This window comes from Somniosus microcephalus, chromosome 27 (assembly GCF_052327205.1).
Source record: "Somniosus microcephalus isolate GS21.2 chromosome 27, FLI_Smic_1.0, whole genome shotgun sequence".
NCBI lineage: Eukaryota > Metazoa > Chordata > Chondrichthyes > Squaliformes > Somniosidae > Somniosus > Somniosus microcephalus.
The window spans coordinates 2,425,311-2,451,368 of NC_141013.1; the positions used below are offsets into that span (position 1 = coordinate 2,425,311).

General features: G+C 48.2%; 2 protein-coding genes and 1 non-coding gene across 13 annotated transcripts in view; 1 reads left to right on the forward strand and 2 right to left on the reverse strand.

The window, feature by feature from the left end:
- The window catches only part of dennd4a (DENN/MADD domain containing 4A), a 156,908-nt gene extending 150,033 nt beyond the window's left edge, over window positions 1–6,875 (reverse strand). For 6 of the 11 annotated variants that reach the window (XM_085968334.1, XM_085968331.1, XM_085968330.1 and 3 more), the window contains exon 1: window positions 6,725–6,871. The gene's annotated coding sequence lies outside the window, so the exon portion shown is untranslated. Of the gene's footprint in view, window positions 1–6,492; window positions 6,680–6,717 lie in introns of those variants that run through there. The other 5 variants (XM_085968326.1, XM_085968325.1, XM_085968324.1 and 2 more) reach the window with 5 other exon arrangements.
- A 15,633-nt stretch (window positions 6,876–22,508) lies between these two features.
- On the reverse strand, window positions 22,509–22,580 carry trnaq-cug (transfer RNA glutamine (anticodon CUG)). The gene has a single exon. It is a non-coding gene; the product is annotated as a tRNA-Gln (tRNA).
- A 568-nt stretch (window positions 22,581–23,148) lies between these two features.
- Window positions 23,149–26,058, forward strand: part of rab11a (RAB11a, member RAS oncogene family) — a 29,561-nt gene continuing 26,651 nt past the window's right edge. Inside the window, exon 1 of the mRNA XM_085968348.1 lies at window positions 23,149–23,374. Coding sequence (XP_085824474.1) covers window positions 23,335–23,374 — 40 coding nt within the window. The 5' untranslated portion in view covers window positions 23,149–23,334. The remainder of the gene's footprint in view (window positions 23,375–26,058) is intronic.

A 26,058-nucleotide genomic window follows, 5' to 3' on the forward strand; every position in this document is an offset into this window, starting at 1 on the left:
TAATATTCGGTGTCGTCCTGATCTAGGCCAGCGAGAGGGTCTTCTATTTCCTCCATACCCAGCTGGGCGTTAGCCAGCTTTTGTTCCAAGTCCAGACATCTTTCCTGAAGAGACTTCTTCATGCGTACCTCTTCATCCAGCTTTTTCTGGGCTTTCAGCAAGTCGTTTACTAATGACCTCATTTGAGATTTTACTACTTCAACTTCTTTTGGAGATTGATTGATCGGACTATTCAATCCCTCTACCGTAGCAGCTGTTTCAGCGGTCTGTTGTTCTACGTTGACGTGAGTCAGCGTACTTTTGGCATCCAAGGGCTGCTCTGTTGCAGCCATCTCAGTCTGTGTTGCCACCTCAGCTCTTCCAATAACCTTTGAGAGCTCCGAACCCCTTTCGTTTGAATATTGAAGTTCGTGTTCAAGTTTTTCCCATTTCAGAGTCCTGTCCTTCAGCATATGCAGGAGTTGGCTGACCGTTAACTCCTCTGACATCAGACGTTTTGTGTGCTCCTGCTCCATTTGCTCCAGCAGCTGCTTCTGTTGTCTTTCCAGATGTTCCCACTCTATATCAAAGAACTCTTTCGTCGCATTCATCTCTTGCTCAAAACGGCGAATCATTTGTTCTAATTGCTGTTGCAGTTTGAAATGGAGTTGAGTTCGAGCCCAGTGTCCCTCAGAAATGTGCATGTCAGTAGACTGGACAGACTCAGAATTCTCTATCTCAGTGGAATTCTGTGCTGAAACTTTGTCTTTTGCACACGGGTTGGTCTTACCATCATCAGTTCCAGAGTCTGGGTTGATTATGTTCACCGAGTTCTCACTCGTTATTGTTTGTAGGAAATGCCAGTCGATATTCATTTTCCTAATCCACTCCCGTCCTAGTAGTGGAGGACCTCCTTCAGATAGCACATATAAGTCCATTATTTGACTTTCTTCGCCCTTGTGGACCACTGTGACCTCAATTTTCCCAATGGGGTACACTCTTTGCCCCGTGTATGTTTTCAATATGAGCTCCGTATCCTGTAGGGGAATATGTTGGAATAACCTTCCATAATCTTTCTTATTTATGACCGTCAATGCCGATCCAGTGTCCAATTCCAGTTTTACTTGGACTCCTTCTATCTGAAGAGTGACCCAAATTGTCTGGAGGTCTGCACCCTTACCCACGTTGAGTACCCTTAAGCTAGCCAGTTCAATACTGCTTAAGCCAGCCAGTTCATTACTGCTAGCGTCTGAATCGGACTCCTGTTCGGCCACCTTGTGTACTTTTGCGTATTTTCCTTGCGGTGACTTCTTGTTGCTGGTCTTCTTCCCTGACCTGCATACTCTAGCTATGTGTCCAAGCCTACCACAAGTTCTACATTCTTGGTTTTTAAACCAACACTGGTTCTGATCATGCGTTGTCTTTCCACAACGATAACATTTGCCAGAACTCACACCCAATTTGTGTGCACTGAGCTCCGGTGACCGTAGCTGCATTACTGCCGTGCCTCTCGCTGCGGCTTCGTGTGCTGCTGCCATAGTGACCGCCTTCTCAAGCGTCAGCTCATTCTCCTCGAGCAGTCGCTTTTGTGTATCCTGTTTAAATAAACCACACACAAATTTGTCTCGTAGTGCATCTGTCAGTCCCGTTCCAAACTGGCAATATTTCGCTAATTTACGCAATTCCAGCAAATATTCAGCATTGCTTTCATGCTGTAGCTGCCTTCTGTCGTAAAATTTAAATCGTTCCGCTAGCATCAGCGGCGTGGGGTTTAGATGATCTTTCAGGACAGTAACAATCTCATCGAACGTCTTATCCGCCGGTTCATCTGGTGATAACAGGTGTTTCAATTGCCCGTATGTCTTCGCACCCATTAAATTTAATAATGTTAGAGCTTTATCTTGGTCACGAATTTTATTGGCCTTACAATAATTTTTTACTCTTTCAACATATATGGCCCAATCTTCGAGGTCACTATCAAAGGTGCTAATATTCCCGTGTTTAGGCATTGTAGATTTGCAATTTCTCAGATTTTATTTTCTTTACTTGTTATCAAAGATGGCAGCTTCCCGCTCTTGCCGTCGTCCTCCGCCCACAAAATGGCGGTTTTCCCGCGCTTGGCGGTCTTCACCCGTCCCCCGACGCCGTCTCCCTTCAGCCCCGAGTGCGGCCCTTATCTCCGCCGCGATCGATGGCCCGCGCTTTTCACCGCGGCTCTCGCGCCTTCAGTGTCTGCCGACGCTGCGCCTTTCAGCCCGAGTGCGGCCCTTATCAGGGATTGCGATCGATGGCCCTTATCTCCCGATCGCGATCGCCCTTGTACCTCCGACTTCCCCCAGCCCTGTCTTTGCAGCCAACGCTGCTCGGCTTACCCACCACCGAGGTTGAAAAAGAAGCTGCAGGATGTCTTCTGTCCTCCAGTTTTCAGTCGCTGATGGAGGCTTCAGGGTCCTAATGCCTGTCGCTTCCAGTGGGGTGGTGCGGTTTGAAACCTCTCTTCAACGTCCTGTCTGTGGACGAAGCCGCCGTGGAATAACTGCCGCAGGGTAAGAATCTGACTCGTCGCCAGTGTTAAGTATGTGTATTGTATTGAACAATTAACACAAAGACTTAAACGTATAACTCAAACAGGTCTTTACTGGTTGGAGGTAGGGACTACACGTAGGTCTTTACTTCATGCCCACAGGCGGGAACTGAGGGGAGATCAGTACCCACAGTACTATTTATACCCCTATGGCCAGGAGTGGTACTGCGTATCACTACGCCCTACAAGTAGTGCAGTCCTGTCCATAGGTTTAAAGTAGCACACATATTACATACACAACACAAGTGATCAATAACATACTCAACATAATTTAGTACTCAGTTACTAATGAATCTTAGTTTATTACAATTCCTAATTTTGGAATTTTAAAAGTTTATGCTGCAGCAGTTTCACTCTCTTCAGCACTCTGAGCTTGTAGTGGTGACAATATGGCAGTGACGTTTGAGCAGAAGGTTGATTGGGGAACTGAGCCTTCCCAAAAGAACGAGTGACGCAGTGTCCTTTTTACCGAAGGTGGGGTCTTGTGCTGGAATACAACTCAATATATACCAAGAGCGTTCCAATATCTCGGCCCAAGTGGTCAATCGCCTTATACATGCTACGCAAATATAGAAGTGTCATTATAGCTAAATTCCAGACCTGTTCCCACATCGACACAGAAGCACTTTCCAGCAAGTGGAGAGAGTCCCTGGAAAGCACTCGGGGGCAGGAATCCTGGCTGTTTCCCCACTTTCCTTGTCTGGGGAGTCCGACTGAGTCAGCAAATTTACCCAGTGAATGTCGGAAGCATACAGGCCAGGGAAGTTCCAGGTTTAATCCTCAGCATGTGGTGAGTTAGCTGTTATCATATCTGAAGAACAGCCACTGAATATTAAGGGAGACACGAGCCTCTGGATCTGAACCCCAGCAGGGAATCAACATATTTTTTGGGGGGTGGGGTAGGCATCAGAGGGATAATTTAGACCCTATTGTCACACCCCCATCCACATCCATGGGGCTGTGGTAGAAAGGGTGGACAGCTTTAAGTTCCTCGGAGTCCACATCACAGAAGACCTCTCCTGGTCCCTCAATACCTCCTCTCTGGTGAAGAAGGCCCAGCAGCGCCTATATTTCCCAAGGAGGCTGAAGGGATGTAACCTGTCACCCATGATCCTCTCTAACTTTTACCGCTGCACAATAGAGAGCATCCTGACAAACTGTATCACAGTATGGTATGGCAGCTGTAGCTACTATGACCGGAAAGCCCTGCAGCGGGTAGTCAAAACTGCCCAACGCATTACCGGCACCCGGCTACCGACCATAGAGCACATATACCAGAAACGCTGTTTACGGAGGTCACGGTCCATCATCAAAGACCCTACCCACCCCAGCCACAGTCTGTTCGCCCTCCTGCCATCTGGGAGACGCTACAGATGCATTCGCACCCATACGACCAGATTTAGGAACAGCTTCTTTCCCAGGGCTGTCATCCTACTGAACTCCACAAATAAACTCTAAAGCCTGCACATCTGCCAATGCACTTTATTATGGTTATATTTATGTTAATATACTACAAGCCAAATGTATGTTGAATGTTTAAATGTCTTAATCTAAATGTACACTCTCAGGAGCCGCAAGCCTACATTTTGTTGTACTGCACTTGTGCACTAACAATGACAATAAAGTTGATTATTATTATTATATTTTCAAGCAAAATACAGACCTTTCTTCCTGTATTAATTAATTTCCCCAAACTGTCAGATTCAGTGACTTATTCTACCCAATTAACATAAATAATGTCATGAAACCAGGTTTGCACTTAAGTTTTTGAACCATGACTAATTGTTGTGGATTGATTATTTTTTCACATTAGGTGGTAAGCCAGGATTGTACGACATACTAGCACATTAGTATCCAGAGACTAGTCCAATCACAACGTGGACATAGGAACAGGAGAAGGCCATTCAGCCCCTCGAGCCTGCTCCTCCATTCAATGAGATCATGGCTGAACTGCGATCCAACGCCATATCCCTTAATACCTTTGGTTAACAAAAAGCTATCAATCTCCGATTTAAAATTAACAATTGATCGAGCATCAATTGCCATTTGCGGAAGAGAGTTCCAAACTTCTACCACCCTTTGTGTGTAGAAGTGTTTCCTAATTTCACTCCTGAAAGGTCTGGCTCTAATTTTTAGACTCTGCCCCCAGTCCTAGAATCCCCAACCAGTGGAAATAGGGTAGATAGAGAGAAACTATCAGTTCCCCTTAATATCTTGAAAACTTCAATCAGATCACCCCTTAAACCTTCTAAATTCTAGAGAATACAACCCCAGCTTGTGTGATCTCTCCTCGTAACTTAACCCTTGAAGTCCGGGTATCATTCTGGTAAACATATGCTGCACTCCCTCCAAGGCCAATATATCCTTCCTAAGGTGTGGTGCCCAGAACTGCTCCCAGTGCTCCAGGTGTGGTCCAACCAGGGCTTTGTACAGCTGCAGCATAACTTCTACCCCCTTGTATTCTAGTCCTCTAGATATAAAGGCCAGCATTCCATTAGCCTTTTTGATTATTTTCTGTACCTGTTCATGACATTTTAATTATCTATGTACCTGGATCCCCCGAGTCTCTTTGGACCTCCACTGTTTTTAGCCTTTCACCATTTTGAAAGTACCCTGTTCTATTCTTTTTATGTCCAAAGTGGATGACCTCACATTTGACATTCATTGGCATCTGATAGTTCAACTAGGATATACTTTGGAGCTAAAAGCAAGGTCAAAATATGAAAAATTATTCTTAAACTTGCACTGCAGCATATAGTGATGGTGACATCGGCAACAGCAATATGACTACATTTGAGAGCTTTCCTGAACTGAACTCCCCGTCAATAAAACAATTCAACAAACATCCCCTTTGAGCTGACAGATCAAAACAGTGGTAACAAGCCAAATAATTTGCCGAGTACAACCACTGTTTACAGTAGATCCAACAAGCAAATCTCCATCCTTCAATCGAAATAGATTTTAAGCACTATTAAAATATTGTGGGCATTTCCCTCAAATTAAATTGTCAATCCATTGACTTTGGCTGGTCAATGGTTACTTAAAAAACACAAAATTCCTAAACTATTCCTTGGCAGTTAATAACATTTGTTTTTCCATTTCTCCCTATAGTAGATTGCATCACACAACTCGCCGCTGTGTAATGGAGTCTCTGAGCGAAATTACACACTCTCATCCATTCACAGCTTACTTTAAAAAACAAATAAACAGTTTGTATAACACGAATTTATAAAAGAGCACAAGGTTTTCCCGGTGACATTTGCACAGGGCAGTATCGAAAACATGCTGACAGATCTATGAAGCAATTATAAACCTCAATGAGGATCTCAAAAATCCCCTATTGACAAATGCATTCAGAAATGACTTGACTCACTCCCGAGACCCGACAACCATCTTAATATGAATTTCATCTTATATATATATATATGTGTAATATATAAATGTTAAAGGCAACCGAATAATCTACCATAACGCAGGGGGACGCCACAATCAATAGACATTCGTGTTATGTTGTCATTTGCTAAATGAACGTCTCTTAAATCCTTCTTACATGCGATTCCTCAAATAAAATTTAAATCGCTTGTTTGATGTTCGATAAACTATGAATTCTAATCTATAAAAGCACAACTGAATCCTAACGGAGCTCAATCTAAAGATATACTCCACTGGGACACACACACCTGCCTCAAAGAATCTTTAAAAAACGGACCGAATCCGAATTAGGAACAAGAAGTCTTTTGAAACAAGAGATTGTCCCCAAGACTTAAAAATGGTTGTAAACTCATTCAACAAATACCGGTTAGTGTCGTGTTCCCACTCTGTTAAAATTGGCTCAAGACACTTTAAATAATAAATGCCGTTATCCAGTATTCAGCCACCCCGGGGTTTGAGAACACCGTCCGGAATTTGAAGTAAAATTGAATACAAACCTCCCGAGTTTCGAAGTGGATCAGGAATTGTTGAGCAGTCACTGAGCTAAAGGGGCACCAACAGCAGGCTGGATAGCAAGTATTATCATTCACAAACACCGACACAGCGAGAAAAGCTCATCAGCACCGAGGCCGGCGGAGCTTCTTACACCACTGCCCCGGCCCGTGCCAACCGGCAAATAAACCGCAGAAATCCGCCCCTGACCGTCAGCGCGGGCCGCTCACCACTCACCGCTCCCGGGCCGCCGCCCGCTTTCTTCACCAGGCTGAGATCAACTAATCGAAGCGGGGCACAAAATGTTTTTCATTCCGATTCGGTGCCGGCCGCTGACAGGAATCCCGCCCGCGCCCCACGCTCGCCACCCGCCGCCATCTTGGTTATGATGGAAACGCGGGAGCGCGCCTCCTGCAGCCGGCCCCGCCCCCAACCCCGGCCACTCCTGACCCCGACCCCGTCCCCGCCAGGCCCTGGCCCCGCCCCCAACCCCAGACCGGCCCCACCCACTCCAGGCCCTGGCCACGCCCCAATCCCGGCCCCGCCCACTCCAGGCCCTGGCCACGCCCCAACCCCGGCCCCGCCCACTCCAGGCCCTGGCCCGGCCCCCAACCCCGGCCCCGCCCACTCCAGGCCCTGGCCCCGCCCCAACCCCGGCCCCGCCCACTCCAGGCCCTGGCCCCGCCCTCAACCCCGGCCCGGCCCCGCCCACTGCAGGCCCGGGGTCCGCCCCCGGCCCCGCCTACTCCAGGCCCAGGCTCCGCCCTAGCCCACACTACGCCCCGCCCAGTCTAGACCCCGCCCACAGCCCCGCCCACACCCACACCAGTCCGGGCCCCGCCCACAACTCCCGCCCACAACCTCCGGCCCCGCCCACACCCACACCAGCCAGCCCCGCCCAGTCCGGGCCACGCCCACAACTCCCGCCCACAACCTCCGGCCCCGCCCACCCCAGGCCTTTGCCCCGCCCCCATGCCTTTGCCCCGCCCCCAGTCCAGGCCCCGCCCCCAGTGGAAGCGGTGTTGCTCTTTTTGGTGCAATCAAGAAACACAAAAAACTGTAACTTAACAAAAATACATCAAATGAAACATAAATTAAATTAAAATGTGGTTCCTGGGGGTGATGATGCACTCCAGTCCCCGCGGCGCCCAGCGGTCGCGGACGGCCTTGAGCGTGCCGGCGGACACCGCGCACTCCGTCTCCAGGGCCAACATGGCCGCGGGAGAGAGGTGGGGCAATCGGGCCAAACGACCCCCTCGACCGCCCGCTGCCTGGACCAGTTGATGGCCACTTTGGCCAGGCCCAGAAGCAGTCCCCCAACCTGCCCGCTCCACTCCGCACCGGGTAACCAAAGATCAGGAGCGTGGGACTGAAGTGCAGCCAAAAATCGAGGAGCAGCCCCTTCAAATAGTGAAAGAGGGGCTGCAGCCTCTCATGCTCTATGTAAACATGGAACACGGGTTCCTCCAGGCTGCAAAAATTACAGGTGGGACTTTACTGTATTAGATTTCTGCCTCGTGGACGTGTGTCACTGTGGGCCCATTTTTGTGATGTCTTGGGATTCCATACAGGTGTTGTTTGGAACAGGTAATCAAAGTCTCCCAGAAACCAAAGCTTATGTTCTGTCTTTTCTCCTCAAATAGTCATGGAACCCTTGATTCCCTTAAGATAAGTAATGACTCCATGGAAAACATGCATAATATTTTGCCATTGGCTGCACACCACCTGACTGTTGAGGGCGCAGTAATTCTGGCAGGGCACAGCCTGCAGGAGCAGGGATGGCATCGAATACAGTTGATGGCGTTTTGTACTTGGGCAATGCCAATCACCCGGTGAAGCCGGTCTGGTTCTCCAGCTGGTGCTACATGCCACTGTTGAACTTGATGAATGGCGGCAAGTGGACAGAGGAGGGCAAAGGTGAGCTGCGTACAGGCTGATCAAGGTGATGTCTCCTGTTGGTGTTTGGAAGCACTGGTGGTATAGAACTGAGAGTGCCACCCAGATGTTGCACTGTTCCAAGAGATGACTCAGGTCTGAATCTTAGAACCTCTGAAGTTTATAGCACAGAAGGAGGCCATTTGGCCCATCAAGCCTGCGCCAGTTCTTTGCTGGAACAATCCAAACCTAATCCCACTGCCCTGCTATTTACACATAGCCCTGTATCGTTTTTTGCTTCATATGTTTACCTACCCTCTGCCTCAACTATTTTTTAAATTCTTCATGGGATCTGGGCATCGCTGGCAAGGCCAGCATTTATTGCCCATTCCTAGTTGCCCTTGAGAAGGTGGTGGTGAGCCACCTTCTTGAACCGCTGCAGTCCGTGTGGTGAAGGTGCTCCCACAGTGCTGTTAGGGAGGGAGTTCCAGGATTTTGACCCAGCGACGCTGAAGGATCGGCGATATACTTCTAAGTCAGGATGGTGTGTGACTTGGAGGGGAACTTGTGTGGCTTCCTGTGGCAAAGCATTCCATAGCCCAACAACCCACAATGTGAAGAAATTTCTCCTAACCTCTCTCTTAGTGACAGTTTTCAATTGATGACTCCTCGTCACCAAATCCCCAACCAGTGGAAATAGTCTTTCCACTTTCCGCATTCACCCTATCAAAATCCTTCATAGTTAAAAAAAAAATACCTAAATCTCCTTACTCCCAGTCTTCTCTCTTAGGCAGTCCCTCGTAACCGAGGATGACATGCTTCCACATTAAAAATGAGTTCGCAGGTGACTGATGAGTCCAATGCGGGACCTACAGTCTCTGTCACAGGTGGGGCAGACGGTGGTTGAAGGGGCGGGTGGGTGGGGTGCTTGACGTGCGTTCCTTGCACTGCCTGCGCTTGGCTTCCGCTTGCTCCCAGCGAAGAGACTCGAGGTGTTCGGCGCCTTCCCAGATGCTTCTCCTCCACTTTCTGCGGTCTTGGGCCAGGGATTCCCAGGTGTCGGTGGGGATGTTGCACTTTTTCAAGGAGGCTTTGAGGGTGTCCTTGAAGCGTTTCCTCTGCCCACCTGGGGCTCTCTTGCCGTGTCGGAGCTCCGAGTAGAGCGCTTGTTTTGGGAGTCTCCTGTGAAGTATCTAGAATGGACTGAATTGAGGTCACACCCTAAATTGTAGAGTTCACCAAAGACCCCTTTGTTATGTATTGTGTGTTCTCCTCCTACCTGTGGTGGCGCTGTCACGGGAGATAAATGGTTGGGTGTTCTCTTGGTTAATTTTAGCTCTCTTTGATTTGTCATCGACACACATTTGTAGATAAGCCTGGCATAAGTCTAATAAGTCTATTTTGCTGAACTTTTGCCCTCCGGCCAGACCCGTAAAAAGATCATCAATGAGGGGAAGAGGGTACTGTTTCACAGACAGCCCCGGGTTAATAGTCACTTTAAAATCCCCGCAGATTCGAACAGATCCATCCTTTTTCAGGACAGGAACAATGGGTCGGGCTTTGTGAAACTTCGGCTTGCTGTCAGGTTTAATGTCCAGTCTCACGCTGATCTTTTTCATGCTCCTAAGTTCCCCATTGAAGAGTTCTGCATGTTTGTTTAACACTGCAGTCAGACCTGACTCCCCTTTTGACATCATGCGGACTGCAGGCCAGTCCAGTGTGATTTTCTCTAGCCACGCACGTCCCAGTAGTGATGGGTAATTTCCCTTTACCACATATAGTGGCAGTTTCGCAGTCTGTCCGTTCAATTTAACTGTCACCTCAATGGCGCCTCTCATGGCCACAGGTTCGCCGGTATACGTCTTTAGCACAATGTTTGTTGGCTGAAGGGTAAGATGCTTCAGCATTTTGTTGTAGACAGTGTCTGAAACAAGGGACACAGCCGCGCCTGTGTCCACCTCCATCCGCACTGATTGTCCCTCCACCAGTGGTGACACCCAGTAGCCATTTGAACCACCTGCAACCGTCCGTATGTGCACCTCTTCCTTCTCAGAGGTGTCGCTCCCCTCTGTTTTGCTTGTTCCATCATACTGCACTGAATGAACACTCTTTTTCCTCTCTTGTCCAAATACAGACATTTTGCTTCCATGCTTCCCAGCTCTGTCTGTTCTTTTTTTACCTCTACAGGCACGTTCAATGTGACCCTTTTTGCCACAATTTCGGCATTCCAGCTCCGTACACCAGCAGTCATTAGCGTGATGGCCCGTTTTCCCACAACGGTAACATGTGCCGTTCCGCGCACCTTTCAACTGGTGAGCCTCCTTTTCCGCCATCTCCATGGAGACACTAACTTCAATGGCCTTTTCAAGAGCAAGGTTGTCCTCAGTAAGAAGGCGCTTCTGTGTGGCTGCACTTTGCAGACCACACACAAGTCTGTCTCTAATGGTGTCATTCAGCACCTCCTTGAACTGGCAGTGTTCCGACAACCTTTGTAAAGCAGCAATAAACATCATCACTGATTCCCCCTCCTCTTGATTCCATTTGTGAAATCTAAATCTCTCAGCAATAGCCAGAGGTTTTGGTGAAAAATGTGCTCCAAGAATTTCCACTCGTTGCTTATATGTTTTAGTTCCTGGCTTATCTGGCTGTACAAGGCTGCGAAGTAAATTGAATGTTTAGCTCTCTTTGTTCGGAACTCTCCAGAACTTCCCTTTCCCTTCGAATAAAGCACTTCATGTTTGAATCTCTGAGTTCTGAGTTCTAATTGTGTCTAGGCAAAAAGGTATCGACACAACAAAGTGGCGACGAGGAGCGGATGAATCTGCGTACGTTACGGGTGCAGTGAGTAAACAGAAATTTAAATTTGAAACGTGAGATGGCTACTATATTAGGAAATATCGGTGATTTTGATGAAAATGTGGAGCAAAGGAGCTGCTGACAATTGTGACACACAAGGAGCTATACAGGTACTGCCGCCTTCCGTTTGGAATTACGTCGGCCCCTGCTCTATTCCAAAGGGCAATGGATCAGATTTTGAGTTGACTGCCAGGAGTCCAGTGCTACCTGGACGACATCCTTGTCACTGGGACAAATGAGGAGGATCATCTTCTGAACTTGGATGTGACACTACAACGACTGAAAGAGTACGGACTCAGAGTTCGTAAAGACAAATGTGAATTCTTTCAGTCTTCAGTTGAGTACCTGGGGCATGTGATTGATGCTACTGGCCTGCATAAGGCGCCGTCAAAAGGTCAAGGCGATCGTGGAGGCCCCAGCACCCCAGAATGTGAGCCAGTTACGTTCATTTCTGGGGCTACTTAACTACTATGGGAAGTTTATTCCAGACTTAGCAACATTGCTGAAGCCATTACATCAGTTGCTATGTCAAGGCAAAACATGGGAATGGACTGAACTGTGCAACGAAGCTTTCGCCCAAGCAAAGAAAGCATTGCTGAAGTCGGAGGTCCTGACACACTTCGACCCAAAGCTACCCATGCAGCTAGCATGTGATGCATCACCATATGGTGTGGGAGCAGTCATATCCCACATCATGCCTTCGGGTGAAGAGAAACCTATCGCCTTCGCATCACGCACCTTGAACAAGGCCGAGAGTAACTATGCGCAGATCGAGCGCGAGGCCTTGGGAATCGTTTTTGGAATTCGAAAATTTCATCAGTACCTGTTTGGAAGAAGGTTCACACTCCTGACGGACCACCGTCCATTGACTTCAATCTTCGGCCCCACACCGGAATTCCGTCTCTCGCTGCAAGCAGGATGCAAAGGTGGGCTTTACTGTTGTCAGGACACACATACAACATCAAATATCGCAAATCAGACTTGCACAGCAACGCAGACGGTCTCTCGAGGCTACCCTTGCCTGTTACTCCTCCAAAGCCTCGTCAGATAGACATCTTCTACATTAGACAAGTGGAGGGAGCACCTGTCACTGCAGTTCAGGTGCGAAGGTACACCCGCAACGATCCAGTCCTGTCTGAGGTAATGGACAGTGTCATTCGAGGGAGAGCTATAGGAGATTCTCCTAGTTTGAAACCTTATGTTTCAAAAAGAAATGAGCTCTCCGTCCAGGCAGGTTGTCTTCTTTGGGGACGCCGTGTCATCATTCCGCCACCTCTGAGGGAACCTATACTGCAACAACTTCATACAGGCCACAGTGGGATGGTTCGGATGAAGGAAATGGCAAGAAGCTACTTCTGGTGGCCAGGTCTTGATGGGAATATTGAGGAGAAAGCCAAAACATGTTCCCCATGTCAAAGGGTCTGGAATGTTCCACAGCTGGCAACCCTACACCCCTGGGATTGGCCTGCAGAAGTGTGGCAGCTAGTACATGTGGACTTCGCCGGTCCTTTCGAAGAGAAGATGTTTATGGTGGTTGTGGACACTCATAGCAAGTGGCCGGAGGTCGCTGTGATGAGATCTACCATGGCAGAGAAAACAATTGAGAAACTTGGTGAGATGTTCAGCCATTATGGCTCACCGGAACAACTCGTAAGTGACAACGGTCCACAATTTGTATCACAGGAGTTTGCAACCTTCCTGCATGTGAATGGTGTCCAACACATCAGGTCTGCGCCCTATCATCCCTCTACTAACGGCCAGGCAGAAAGGTTCGTGCAAACTTTGAAGCACGTCTTGAAGGCATCGCAAGGTCAGGGCTCAATCCACCAACATCTGAACAGCTTCCTGTTGTCCTACAGGAACGAGCCACATGCCACAACCAAAACTTCCCCCGCTTCGCTCATGATGAAGAGGCAGTTGCGGACAAGTTTTGACTTAGTCAAACCTCCAAGGGCAGAGCAGGTTGTCCATCGTCAACAACAAGCTCAAGTTGAAAAGAGAGAGAAAAGAGCCAAGGAGAGGTGGTTTCATCCGGGAGAGCACGTCCTAGCTCAAAACTACAACACTGGATCAAAGTGGGTTCCTGCTACGGTGATCGCACAGACGGGCCCTGTGTCTTACACGGTTGAGACTGCTGAGGATGTCATCTGGAGAAGACACACAGATCAACTGTTGCTAGGAGCAGAGACAGCCACAGAGGCTCCAACGGCTGGTTGGCCTGAACTGTTGCCGGATGATACCGCAAACCAGCATCCTTTGCCACAGTGCTCTTCTCCAACACAGGAAGTCAAAGAGACTGTTCCACCTGTGCAAACTCCTGACTTTCGACTGACACAGGCACTTTCTCCATCTAGGCCTGTGTCAATGCCTACTGCTGTGGAAGCCAGCGATGACCGCCGGTATCCTGTCAGAGAGCAGCGGCCTCCAAGACGCTTGGATCTGTAGGCTTAGCGACTTACCCACAAGACTGGGGCAGAATAAACCCCAGGGTAAAGTTAGGGTTTGAGGCAGTCTACCTCTACCCTTGGTTAGTTGAGTGCATTGAAAGTAACTTACCTTTGAGGAATAATGGGGACCTTTCATTTAAGAGGGGAGGAATATGTTATGTATTGTGTGTTCTCCTCCCACCTGTGGTGGCGCTGTCACAGGAGATAAATGGTTGGGTGTTCTCTTGGTTAAGTTTAGCTCTCTTTGTTCGGAACTCTCCAGAACTTCCCTTTCCCTTCGAATAAAGCACTTCATGTTTGAATCTCTGAATTCTGAGTTCTAATTGTGTCTAGGCAAAAAGGTACCGACACAGCACCCTTCTTTCGGCAATATTTCCTGCCCTGCTCACCACTAAAACTCTGCCAGCTCCTGCTGCTATTTTAATTCCAACTACATATGGGAGAAAGGTAGAAATGAAGTAAATGCCAGCAACACTCGGAGCACTGTGAACAGTTCTGTCGCCATGTTACAAAAAGGATATCGAGGCACTGGAGGAGATGCAAAAAAGATTCACAAGGATGATACCAGAAATGAGAGGTTATAACTATCAGGAAAGACTGAACAGGCTGGGGCTTGTTTCTCTCGAACAGAGATGATTGGGGTGACCTGATCGAGGTCTTTAACATTATGAAAGGGTTTGATGGGTTAGATGTAGAGAAGATGTTTCCACTTGTGGGGGGAGTCCAGAACTAGGGGCCATAAATATAAGATGGTCACTAATAAATCCAATGGGAAATTCAGGAGAAACGTCTTTACCCAGCGAGTGGTGAGAATGTGGAACTCGCGACCACAGTGGGTGGTTGAGGTGAATAGCTTAGATGCATTTAAGGGGAAGCTAGATAAACACACGAGGGAGAAAGAAATAGAAGGATATGCTGATAGGGTGTGATGAAGAAGGGTGGGAGGAGGCTCGTGGGAAGCATAAACATGGCATGGACTAGTTGGGCCCAATGACCTGTTTCTGTGCTGTACATTCTATGTAACTCAATGTAATCAATAAGCAATCAAAGGTTTGTGCCATAATATGTTATAAATCTCATCATTCATCAAGAAACTACTCGTGAAATAATGCTGGATGGCCAGCTGGTGGCGCCGTCCAAGGAGTATAAATACTCGGGCGTGGGCCCCAGCCAACCAGGGACATTTTGTAAGACAAGGAACTAGTGAAGTACAACTAGACCTCCGTGTTCTGAAACAAGTTGATTAAAGCCTTGCTTTATACTCAAACCAAGTGCGTAGTGACTTTTATTACGTCAATATGCATTGGCAATAGTTATTCCTAGGAGCAAGTTGAGGAGGTGGGCAAAGATGTCCCATTGCTCCATTCCTGCTAACGTACAAAATTGCTGCTCCTCAGTGTATGGAATAGGGCAGTATGATAGGGCAGTAACAGATAGGGAGCTCATGGACCTCTTTGTCTCAACGATTGAGACCATCCGTTCAGCTGCCTCTGCCTTCCTTCCTCTAAGGTTCCTCCCTGCCCTAGCCCTGGACTCACATCTTTCTCCAGTTTCTCTCTGATCTCCCCTCATGACCTCTCCGTACTCATCTTATCCATGAGACCCACTTCCTGCTCCCTCGACCCTATTCCCACCAAACTGCTGACCACCCAACTTCCTTTTCTGGCTTCCATGTTAGCTGATATTGTTAACGGTTCTCTCTCCTCAGGTACTGTCCCCCTCTCCCTCAAATCTGCCGTCATCACCCCTTTCCTCAAAAAACCAACACTTGACCCCTCCGCCCTTGCAAACTACCACCCCATCTCCAACCTCCCTTTCCTCTCCAAAGTCCTTGAAAGTGTTGTCGCCTCCCAAATCCGTGCCCATCTTTCCTGCAATTCCATGTTTGAATCCCTCCAATCAGGTTTCCTCTGTGACTGTGACAAGGGTAAACTATCCCTCCTCGTCCTTCTTGACCTGTCTGCAGCCTTTGAGACGGTTGACTACTCCATCCTTCTCCAACGCCTCTCCACCGTCATCCAGCTGGGTGAGACTGCACTCACCCGGTTCCATTCTTATCTATCTAATCGTAGCCAGAGAATCACCTGCAATGGCTTCTCTTCCCGCTCCCACATCGTTACCTCTGGTGTCCCCAAGGACCTATCCTTGGCCCCCTCTTATTTCTCATCTACATGTTGCCCCTTGGCGACATCATCCAAAAACACAGCGTCAGTTTCCACAAGTACGCTGACCACACCCAGCTCTACCTCATCACCACTTCTCTCTGTACGGATAATCATAGCTGTCGTAAAGACAGCGGGGTTTGATTGACAGCTGACGTCATATCCGGGGGCGGGATCTGACGCCATCTTGGCCATGCTTGAAGTACTGTACTACGAGACACAGAGTCAGGACTGAATAAATGGCACTCCATTACAACTGCTTGGGAGACTCGTAATTACGTTATTAAGATAACATTACACTCTCGACCCCTCCATGGTCTCTAAATTGCCAGACTGCTTGTCCGACATCCAGTTCTGGATGAGCAGAAATTTTCTCCAATTAAATATTGGGAAGACCAAAGCAATTGTTATCAGTCCCCACCACAAACTCCGTTCCCTAGCCACTGACTCCATCCCTCTCCCTAACATCTGTCTGAGGCTGAACCACACTGTTCGCAGCCTTGGTGTCATATTTGACCCTGAAATGAGCTTCCGCCCACATATCCGTGGCATAACTAAGACCGCCTATTTCCACCTCTGTAACATCGCCCGTCTCCACCCTTGCCTCAGCACATCTGCTGCCGAAACCCTCATCCATGTCTTTGTTACCTCTAGACTTGACTATTTCAATGCACTCCTACGTAAACTTGAGGTCATCCAAAACTCGGCTGCCCGTGTCCTAACTCGCACCAAGTCCCGTTCGCCCATCACCTCTGTGCTCACTGCCCTACATTGGCTCCCGGTTAAGCAGCGCCTCGATTTCAAAATTCTCCTCCTTGTTTTTAAATCCCTCCATGGCCTCGCCCCCTCCCTATCTCTGTAATCTCCTCCAGCCCCACAACCCCCGAGATATCTGCGCTCCTTTAATTCTGCCCTCTTGAGCATCCCTGATTAAAATCGCTCAACCATTGGTGGCCGTGCCTTCTGTTGCCTGGGCCCTAAGCTCTGGAATTCCCTGCCTAAACCTGTCTGCCTCGCCATCTCTCCCTCCTCCTTTAAGACACTCCTTAAAACCTACCTCTTTGACCAAGTTTTTGGCCACCTGCCCTAATTTCTCCGAAAACAATGTGTTAAACATAGAAACATAGAAGATAGGAGCAGGAGTTGGCCATTTGGCCCTCGAGCCTGCTCCGCCATTCAATGCAATCATGGCTGATCATTCAAATTCAGTACCCTGTCCCTGCTTTCTCCCCATATCCCTTGATCCCCTTAGCCTTAAGAAATATATCTAACTCCTTCTTGAATATATTTAATGAATTGGCCTCAACTGTCTTCTGTGGTAGAATCTCCTGACTCTATTTGCAGTGGAGATCACAGTTTGTGTGTTTAGGGGATTCATTTCTGCTCTTTGCACAAGTCCTGGATCTCAGCCCAGTTACCAGAACCAGAACTCTGAGTCAAGGCTGCTGCCAAGCTCTCTGCATGTACAAACCCTGCACCACTGATAACCGGCTTTGCTGCAGAAAAGTTAAATAGGAACAAGTGTTTCAGATATACAGTTCTGAAAATCTTCCCATGTTAGATTAAAATGTTTGTAGATTTTCAATCTCCTATACAAATGTGATGCCTCCAGCTCCCACACAAGAGTGAGATTGCTAGTTTAGTATCAATCTGTGAGAAGGTTGCTTCTGTGAAGCCCTGAGTACTCGGAGCTGGGTTCAGTTTGCCCAGAGAGAGAGAGAGAGAGGAGACACTTATTCCATCAGCACAGGCTGAATTTGAACCTTGGTCACAGAGCCTTGCAGACAGTGGGTTGGCGCACTGCAACATAGAAACATAGAAGATAGGAGCAGGAGTAGGTCATTCGGCCCCTCAAGCCTGCTCCGCCATTCAATGCGATCATGGCTGATCATCCAAATTCAGTACCCTGTCCCTGCCTTCTCCCCATATCTCTTGATCCCTTTAGCCTTAAGAAATATATCTAACTCCTTCTTGAATATATTTTATGAATCCCCACTCAAACCCCATCCACTGTAAGAAATAGCTGTTCGATTCAAAGATGGGTTTTAATTCTTAGAACAGAGACTGGCAACAGGCAGCCGGGGACAGAGAGCAGAAATGCCAGCAAGGTCGAATATCAAGCATCAAAAGACAAATAGAAGTGATAAGGGAATCGTAAAATGCAAAACATCACAGGGTGGTGGGATAATAGACAAAAATGGAGCCGAAAAGTCATAAAATGTCCTTAAAGAAACATAACAAAACATTCCTCAGAAAGATAAGAGGGAGGCCTTGTCAGTCATGCAGAAAGGGACGGCAAGGGTTGCCTTCCCGCTTCACAATTGGACAATAGGATGGGGATCAAATGATTGACACCAGGTGATTACCAGCCCACCGAAATAACTATAACTATAGACGACCGAGAGAGGAAATCAGGCAGTCAGGGGCGAAGGCTTCCCCGAGGTGGCTACGGCCTAACACCTTGGTCAAGTTTAGCCTCTGAGGTGGCTGACGGCCTAACATCTCCAACAGCTCGAGAGATGACCCAACGGAAGCGACCGCTGCAGCAGACTGCAGGAATCCACCCAATCTGAGACCACCGTACTGCCTCCCCGTCCGTCCGGTCTTGGCATTCCGATTCGGGAGTCATAGATCGCTCCTACTGTCACAGGTTGTATGTCTATTATACTCAGCTTAAACCATATGGAGTATCTGATTATGCTTTAAAACTGTAGCTCTTTAATAAAAGCCTTACAACTTCTAAAAGCCTTTGGGTAATCTGAGTGTGGCCTGTGATCCTAATCTTACACTACTGTTGCATTTTATATCTCAACTAGCTGAGCTCCTATGGCATTGCTCATGGCTCACCTGAGTCTGAAGCACAAGTAGGGTGTTCCTCTACTAAGAAGGAGCTGAGAACCCGTTCTGTCAAATCCCTCCATGGCCTCTCCCCTCCCTATCTCTGTAATCTCCTCCAGCCCCACAACCCCCCCCGAGATCTCTGTACTCCTCCAATTCTGGCCTCTTGAGCATCCCAGATGTTAATCGCTCCACCATTGGCGGCCGTGCCTTCAGCTGCCTGGGCCCCAAGCTCTGGAATTCCCTCCCTAAACCTCTCTGCCTCTCTTTCCTCCTTTAAGACGCTCCTTAAAACCTACCTCTTTGACCAAGCTTTTGGTCTTATGTCCTGATATTGCCTTATGTGGCTCAGAGTCACATTTTGTTCTATAACTCTCCTGTAAAGCACCTTGGGATGTTTTACTACGTTTAAGGTGCTGTATAAATACAAGTTGTTGTTGTCCTTTTAATGCCCCATGGAGAAGCAGTCCAAGTAGGAATACGCTGAGGTCAATTGGAGGGGTATTTGTTGCTTGTAACTCCCTGACTCCTGCCTTTGGGAGGGGACCAGGTTATCAAAAGTCAGAAGAACTAGCAGGAAATGATTGGCTTTTTTTCTCTGTTTTTATATATTGATGTAAATATACTGATGTCTGACATGTGGCATCTGAAGTGTGACACGCTGTGATGCTCAGTGGGTTAGAGGGTGTGCTGTTTAATAAGGACAGGAATGTTATACGGAAAACCGTTAAATTATATAATTGTTTTGCCAATTAATTTTATTCACTTTACCATTCTATTCTTTTATCCATTTTAACTGTTGTATCAAGTTTTTCAAAAAGCTAATAATGGAATGCAAACTGGATTACAATGAAAGCACTGTAAAAAGTCAGACAGTTGTTATGGAAAACTGAAAGTGTATTTATACCATTGGCTTCATTACATAGGATTACACGGGATATACGGCACAGAAACAGGCCATTCGGCCCAACCTGTCCCTGACAGCGTTTATGCTCCACTGGAGCCTCCTCCCGTCTTTCCTCATCTAAATCTATCAACATAACCCTCTATTCCCTTCTCCCTCACGTGCTTGTCTAGCCTCCCCTTAAATGCATCTATACTATTCGCTTCAACCACTCCGTGGTAGCGAGTTCCACATTCTCACCACTCTCTGGGTAAAGAAGTTTCTTCTGAATTCCCTATTGGATTTACAATATACACATTACAGCACAACACTTATTCAAAAAAGCTTCTGATAAACAGCAATTTAGCGTTTCGCTCTGAGAATCTGGGACATGTTTGACCCATTCAGCGTCGCAATTACTCACCTTATCAGCAAGAGAAAGAATCTTCTTTAGTGGTATTTTCATTATTCACAGTTTCTGCCCCTGTTCATTTGTTACTAAAGGGTTTGTGTGCCTTTAAAACATGGGGTAAGTTACAAGCATCACAAAGATTGATCATTAACACCTGACAGTGATTTTTAGACCTACACAGAAGTGCTTGTCACATTGATTGCCAAAAATGCTCGAGTCCTCACACCTGATGTGAAAAAGTCTCTGAAACATCACTGAATTGGTTACGAGGTTTTCACACCCAAACAAAAACGCTTGTAAGAAGAAACAACACATTGGGCCTGATTTTGGAGGCAGGTGATCGTTAGACTTGCATTTGCCCTTAGACTTACTACGGAGGGGGTTGTTCAGCCCGATTGCCTGCCTCTCTTCCGCGGCCATGTTCGCGCCCGGGTGGCCCTGGAGATGGAGCACGCTTGAGTACTTTCGCGACCGGTGGGCGCCGCGGGGACTGGAGTGCATTATCAACCCGGACAACCAAATTTTAATTAGATTTGTTAAGTTTTATTTAAAGTTTTGTTCATTTACAGTTAATTTGTTTGGGTGCTTAATCAAAAGAGTAGACTTACTACGGGCTTTTGAACTGGAAGTTGCTGTCAACCAACTATCGAAAAAGCACAGCACCCTCTACAGGGCATCTGGAACTTTTGTGAACAGGGCGAGCAACTGTGTAACCAATCAGATTGACCTTTTTTATTTAAATCTGGTAGTACTTGTTACAACACATCAACTTCATGATCAATCCATTACATTCATTAACCACAATAAGGCTAAGCCTTAAAAAAAACAGCTTTAAGATTAACAGTACAAATACAATAATACATTTTTTCAGACAAATACAATGTCAACAATACAATTACCCATAGTAAAAAAAAACAATACATACCAGTCCTACTGGCAATCTAGTAACTCTTCATTTTTGCTTAGTATAACCTGTTGTCCTTTTTAAAAAAAAATTTAACATTCAAGTACAACAGTACTTATACAACTCAACAGTTACATAGTAAATCCATTACATTCATTAACCAATTATGGTCAACAATATAAATACAACAATAAATTTTACAGGTAAATCAATAATGTTTACAGTACAAACTGCAACTATTTAATAAACCAAGAATCCGTACACACCAGTCCAACTGGCATTGTTCAATCATTCATTCCTCCATTCGTCCGCTCAAGCATAAGTTCCATGTGCATGACTGCGTACATGTGTGCCGTTTCTATCTGCGTGCATGCCTATGTGTTCGTTCATCTGTCCGGCAGACTTCACGCTCACCAAGAGGCCTTTTTTCACTTGGGGAGCGAGGGTCCTTCATTCAGTCGAATGTAAGTAAACCAATCAGATTGAAGAGTCGTTAATGAGCAGCGCAGTCTGAACCAGGAAGTGTCAGTTAGAAGATTTCATTCAATGTCAAATCGGGTACAGAAAGCGAAATAAAGAGAGGGAACGAAAGATTGGATTAAGAGAGAGATAACAGAGGCAGAAAGAAAAAGTAAAAAATATTTTTTTATTTACATTTAAAAAAATCTCCAACAATAATTAATATCTGGAATGAGACTCCATGCTTGTAAACGTTCATTTTCAGTGCCAGAGAGGTTGTTTGGCAGTAATTAAGACTAATCATACCGTTAAAAAGGTACTTACATTGGAATGAACAAGCCCTAACTCTTACTGGTGAATTTAGTGTGTAATATATCAGGTAAGCAATGTTCCCTCTAATTTTTTTTGGGTGCGCGGCCCCTTCAAATTCCCGCACATGGCGGTTTTCCATTTAAAAGCTGATGAGCCAGCTGCATGGGAGCTCCAGACCGCCGCGCAGCTTAACAGGAACATTGCGAGTAAGTACAGCAACTTCATGCTGTTCAATGCATTTGATTGGTGAGTCTCTCTGCGAGAAAGGGCGCAACTTGGACAGAAACTTCCTGATTCGCGCATTTAACCGCACATGTGCAGTCGCTGGAAGTTTCCGTCTGATTTACACGTTAATAATGGTGAGCACCATCAGCTTCACTCTTATTGCTGCAGCAAAATCCGCCGCAATGATCGGCAAAAAGGGCTGTTTGAGGTAGCACTTAAATAAATCCCTCTTTTTGAAATTCATTAAAATATTTTATCAATTTAACAGTTATTCATTGAACAGGAACAACTATCATTGGAAATGACAGAAAAGGAATTTGTGCATGGCGGGTTTACTCTCCTTTCCACCTATAAACGATGCATTTAGGGGGAAGCTGAATAAACACATGAGGGAGAAAAGACTAGGATATGCTGATGGGGTGAGGTTGGGAAGAGGCTGGTGTCGAGCGTAAACACCAGCGTTTATACCTAAAGTGGTCCCTTCAGTTTAAGCCCATTTGGGATGGAGATTGCGAGGGACGGAGATGCTGGAAGAACATTTTTTCTGGTGCTGAACAGAAGGAAAATAAAACAAGAGCCTCGCCGAGCGGTTGGAGTTTCCCCACCGCAAAGGGTCTGGAATAAATTTAAATCCTGGGAGGAAAATAAAGGTTCCACCGAGATTTGAACTCGGATCGCTGGATTCAGAGTCCAGAGTGCTAACCATTACACCATGGAACCGCTGGGAGCAACGCCGGCCGCTCGGCCCTTCAGGGGGATCCGCGGCCGGGGACTGGGAGCAGGGGACTATGGACCCGGGGTTGGGGATCGGAGGTTGGGGACAGGGAGCTGGGGACTAGGGACTGGGGGCCGAGGGTTGGGGACTGGGGATCGGGGTAGGCGACTGGGGGCCGAGGGTTGGGGACTGGGGATTGGGGTAGGTGACTGGGGGCCGAGGGTTGGGGACTGGGGATCGGGGTAGGCGGCTGGGGGCCGAGGGTTGGGGACTGGGGACTATGGACTGGAGGCAGGGGGTTGGAGGCCCATTTCGCTGCCTTTGCCCCCATTTCCCCCCCGCCGTCCGGAGCCGCCTTTCCCCCGCGCGGCCGCTGGGTGGCGCTGAACCCTCGCACCCCGCCCCCCGGCCGGGCGGCGTGACTTCGCGATGATTGACAGCGATCCTGACCAATGGCGTGGTGATGTCAGGAGTAGTCCCGCCCCTTACACGAACGTCAGCCCGACTGGTTCCCGCCCTGACGCTGACGTCAGAATAAATCCTTCACCCACAAACTCTAATCTATTGATTCCCGCTGTAATTATTCTTTCCTTAATAAAGGAGCGAGAACAGATTCAGAAATCTCCCGGTGAAGGAGAAATAAAGAAATAAAGCATTTATCGGAAAAGTCAGGAGGCGCCGTGTGACCTTTGGCCCGGAGGCGGAAGTGCGGGAGAGGCCGCCGAGCGCCCTGTGATTATTTGTCGGGCGGCCGCCAGGATGGGCGCGCGGGAGGATGAGTACGATTATCTGTTTAAAGGTGAGTCCCCGACCCGCCCCCCCGGGCACCGCGGTCTCGGCTCCCCGCCCGCCGGCACCGGGAGCCGCGGCCTCGGCCCCCCCCGCATCGCACCGGGAGCCTCGGCCCCCCGGCACCCGCGGCCTCGGCCCCCCCCGCATCGCACCGGGAGCCTCGGCCCCCCGGCACCCGCGGCCTCAGCCCCCGGGAGCCGCGGCCTCAGCCCCCCCGCCCGCCGGCACCGGGAGCCGCGGCCTCAGCTCCAGCCCGAGCGGGGGGGCGGAGGAGCGAGGCACGTCTCACTCGCTGGTTTGTTTTTGAATATTCCAGGTTTCCTTCCCCAGATGTGCCGGGCTCGGTCAGGCCTCTCTCCACAAAAGCAAAATACCGCGGATGCTGGGAATCTGAAATAACAACAAAAAATGCTGGAAATACTCAGGTCAGGCAGCATCTGTGGAGCGAGAAACAGAGTTAACGTTTCAGGTCGATGACCCGTCGTCAAAAGTTGGAGATGTAAAAGGTTTTTAAGCAAGTGTAGGGGCAGAGGGGGGAGGAGAGGAAAGAACAAAAGGGAAGGTCTGTGATAGGTTGGAAGGCAGGAGAGGTTGAGAGACAAAAGGGATGATGGTGCGAGGCAAAAGGAGATGGTAATGGGGCAAGTTAAGAAACAAAAGATGACTCGAGGTAAATGGCAATGGCAGGATGATGAACAGCTGCCATGTGAGAGAAAAGAAAACACAGGGGTTGAGGTTATGATCTGAAATTGTTGAACTCAGTGTTGAGTCCAGAAGACTGTAAAGTGCCTAATCGGAAGATGAGGTGCTGTTCCTCGAGTTTACGTTGAGCTTCGTTGAACAATGTAAGAGGCCGAGGACGGTGAGGTCCGAGTGGGAATGGAGCGGAGAATTAAAGTGACAGGCCAACGGAAGCTCAGGGTCACCCTTACAGACTGAACGGAGGTGTTCTGCAAAGCGGTCACCCAATCTGCGTTTGGTCTCCCCAATGTAGAGGAGACCGCATCGTGAGCAGTGAATACAGTATACTAGATTGCAGGAAGTACAAGTAAATCACTGTTTCACCTGGAAGGGGTGTTTGGGGCCCTGGACAATGGGAAGGGAGGAGGTAAAAGGGCAGGTATTGCATCTTCTGCGCTTGCATGGGAAGGTGCTGTGGGAAGGGGTGTTGGGGATGATGGAGGAGTGGACCAGGGTGTCACGGAGGGAGCGGTCCCTTCGGAATGCTGAAAGAGATGGGGAAGATGTGGTGCGATCACGCTGGAGGTGATGGCAATGGCAGAGGATGATCCGTTGAATGTGGAGGCTGGTGGGGTTAAGGGTGAGGACAAGGGGAACCCTATTGTGGTTCTGGGGGGAAGGGGTGAGAGCAGAAGTGTGGGAAATGGAACGGACATGATCGAGGGCCATGTCAACCACGGTAGAGGGGAATCCTCGGTTGAGGAAAAAGGAAGACATTGGAAGTGCCAGTGTGGAAGGTAGCATCGTCAGAGCAGATGCAGCGGAGACGGAGAAACTGGGAGAATGGAATAGAGTCCTTACAGGAAGCGGGGTGGGAAGAAGTGTAGTCCAGGTAGCTGTGGGAGTTGGTGGGCTTGTAGTGGATGTTTGTCGATAGCCTATCGCCAGAAATGGAGACAGAAGCTGAGGAAGGGAAGAGTCGGCAATGGACCATGTGAAGGCGAGGGAAGGGTGGAAATTGGAAGCAAAGTGAATGAAATTTTCTAATTCTGGGCGAGAGTAGGTAAAAGCACCGATAGTCATCAATATACAGTACTGGAAAAAGAGGCAAGGGAGAGGACCTGAGTAGGACTGGAACAAAGAATGTTCCACATATCCCACAAAAAGACAGGCATAGCTGGGACCCATGTGGGTTCCCATAGCAACACCTTTAATTTGGAGGAAGTGAGTGGAGTCAACGAAGAAGTTGTTCAATGTGAGAACAAGTTCAGCCAGGCAGAGGAGGGTGCTGGTGGATGGGGACTGGTTGGGCCTCTGTTCAAGGAAGAAGCGGAGCACCCTCGGGCTGTCCTTTGGAGGATGGAGGTGTAGAGGAATTGGACGTCCTTAGTGAAAAGGAGACGGTTGTGGCCAGGAAACTGGCAACTGTTAAAGTGACGGAGGGCATCAGAAGAGTCGCGAATGTAGATGGGAAGAGACTGGACAAGGGGAGAAAAAATAGTCAAGATAGGAAGAAATCAGTTCCATGGGGCAAGAACAGGATGAAACGATGGGTCTACCAGGGCAGCCCTGTTTGTGGAAGTGAGCCTGCCTCTAGCCCATGAAGTGTTTCATGTGGAAGCTGCTGTTTAAGGGCTGCTGCTGTTCTGTGTAATTCTGAATTCTCTGCTTGTCCCCAGTTGTGAGTTTCCCTCTGACCGGCCTCCCCTGGGCTGTGAGGAGGGGCGGTGATGGAGGGACTTGGCTCGCTGCCTCCCAGTGACTGCCTGAGCTCAGGAATTCCACTGGGAGTGGTGAGATGGGAATGTGCTGTCTTCATCCTTCCTCGGTGCTGGGAGATCGGCAGCTCTGAGTCACTGACTTGCTCAATCTCAGGCTTTACTCCGTTGAATGATTTAACAGTGACTTGATCTCCTTTGTTTAAACTCTGGAATGTTCTGCACAATGGACCTTGGGCTTCACTCCAATAAACATGGCGTTGAAGTATTAATGTGTCTGTAGAAGCGAGCT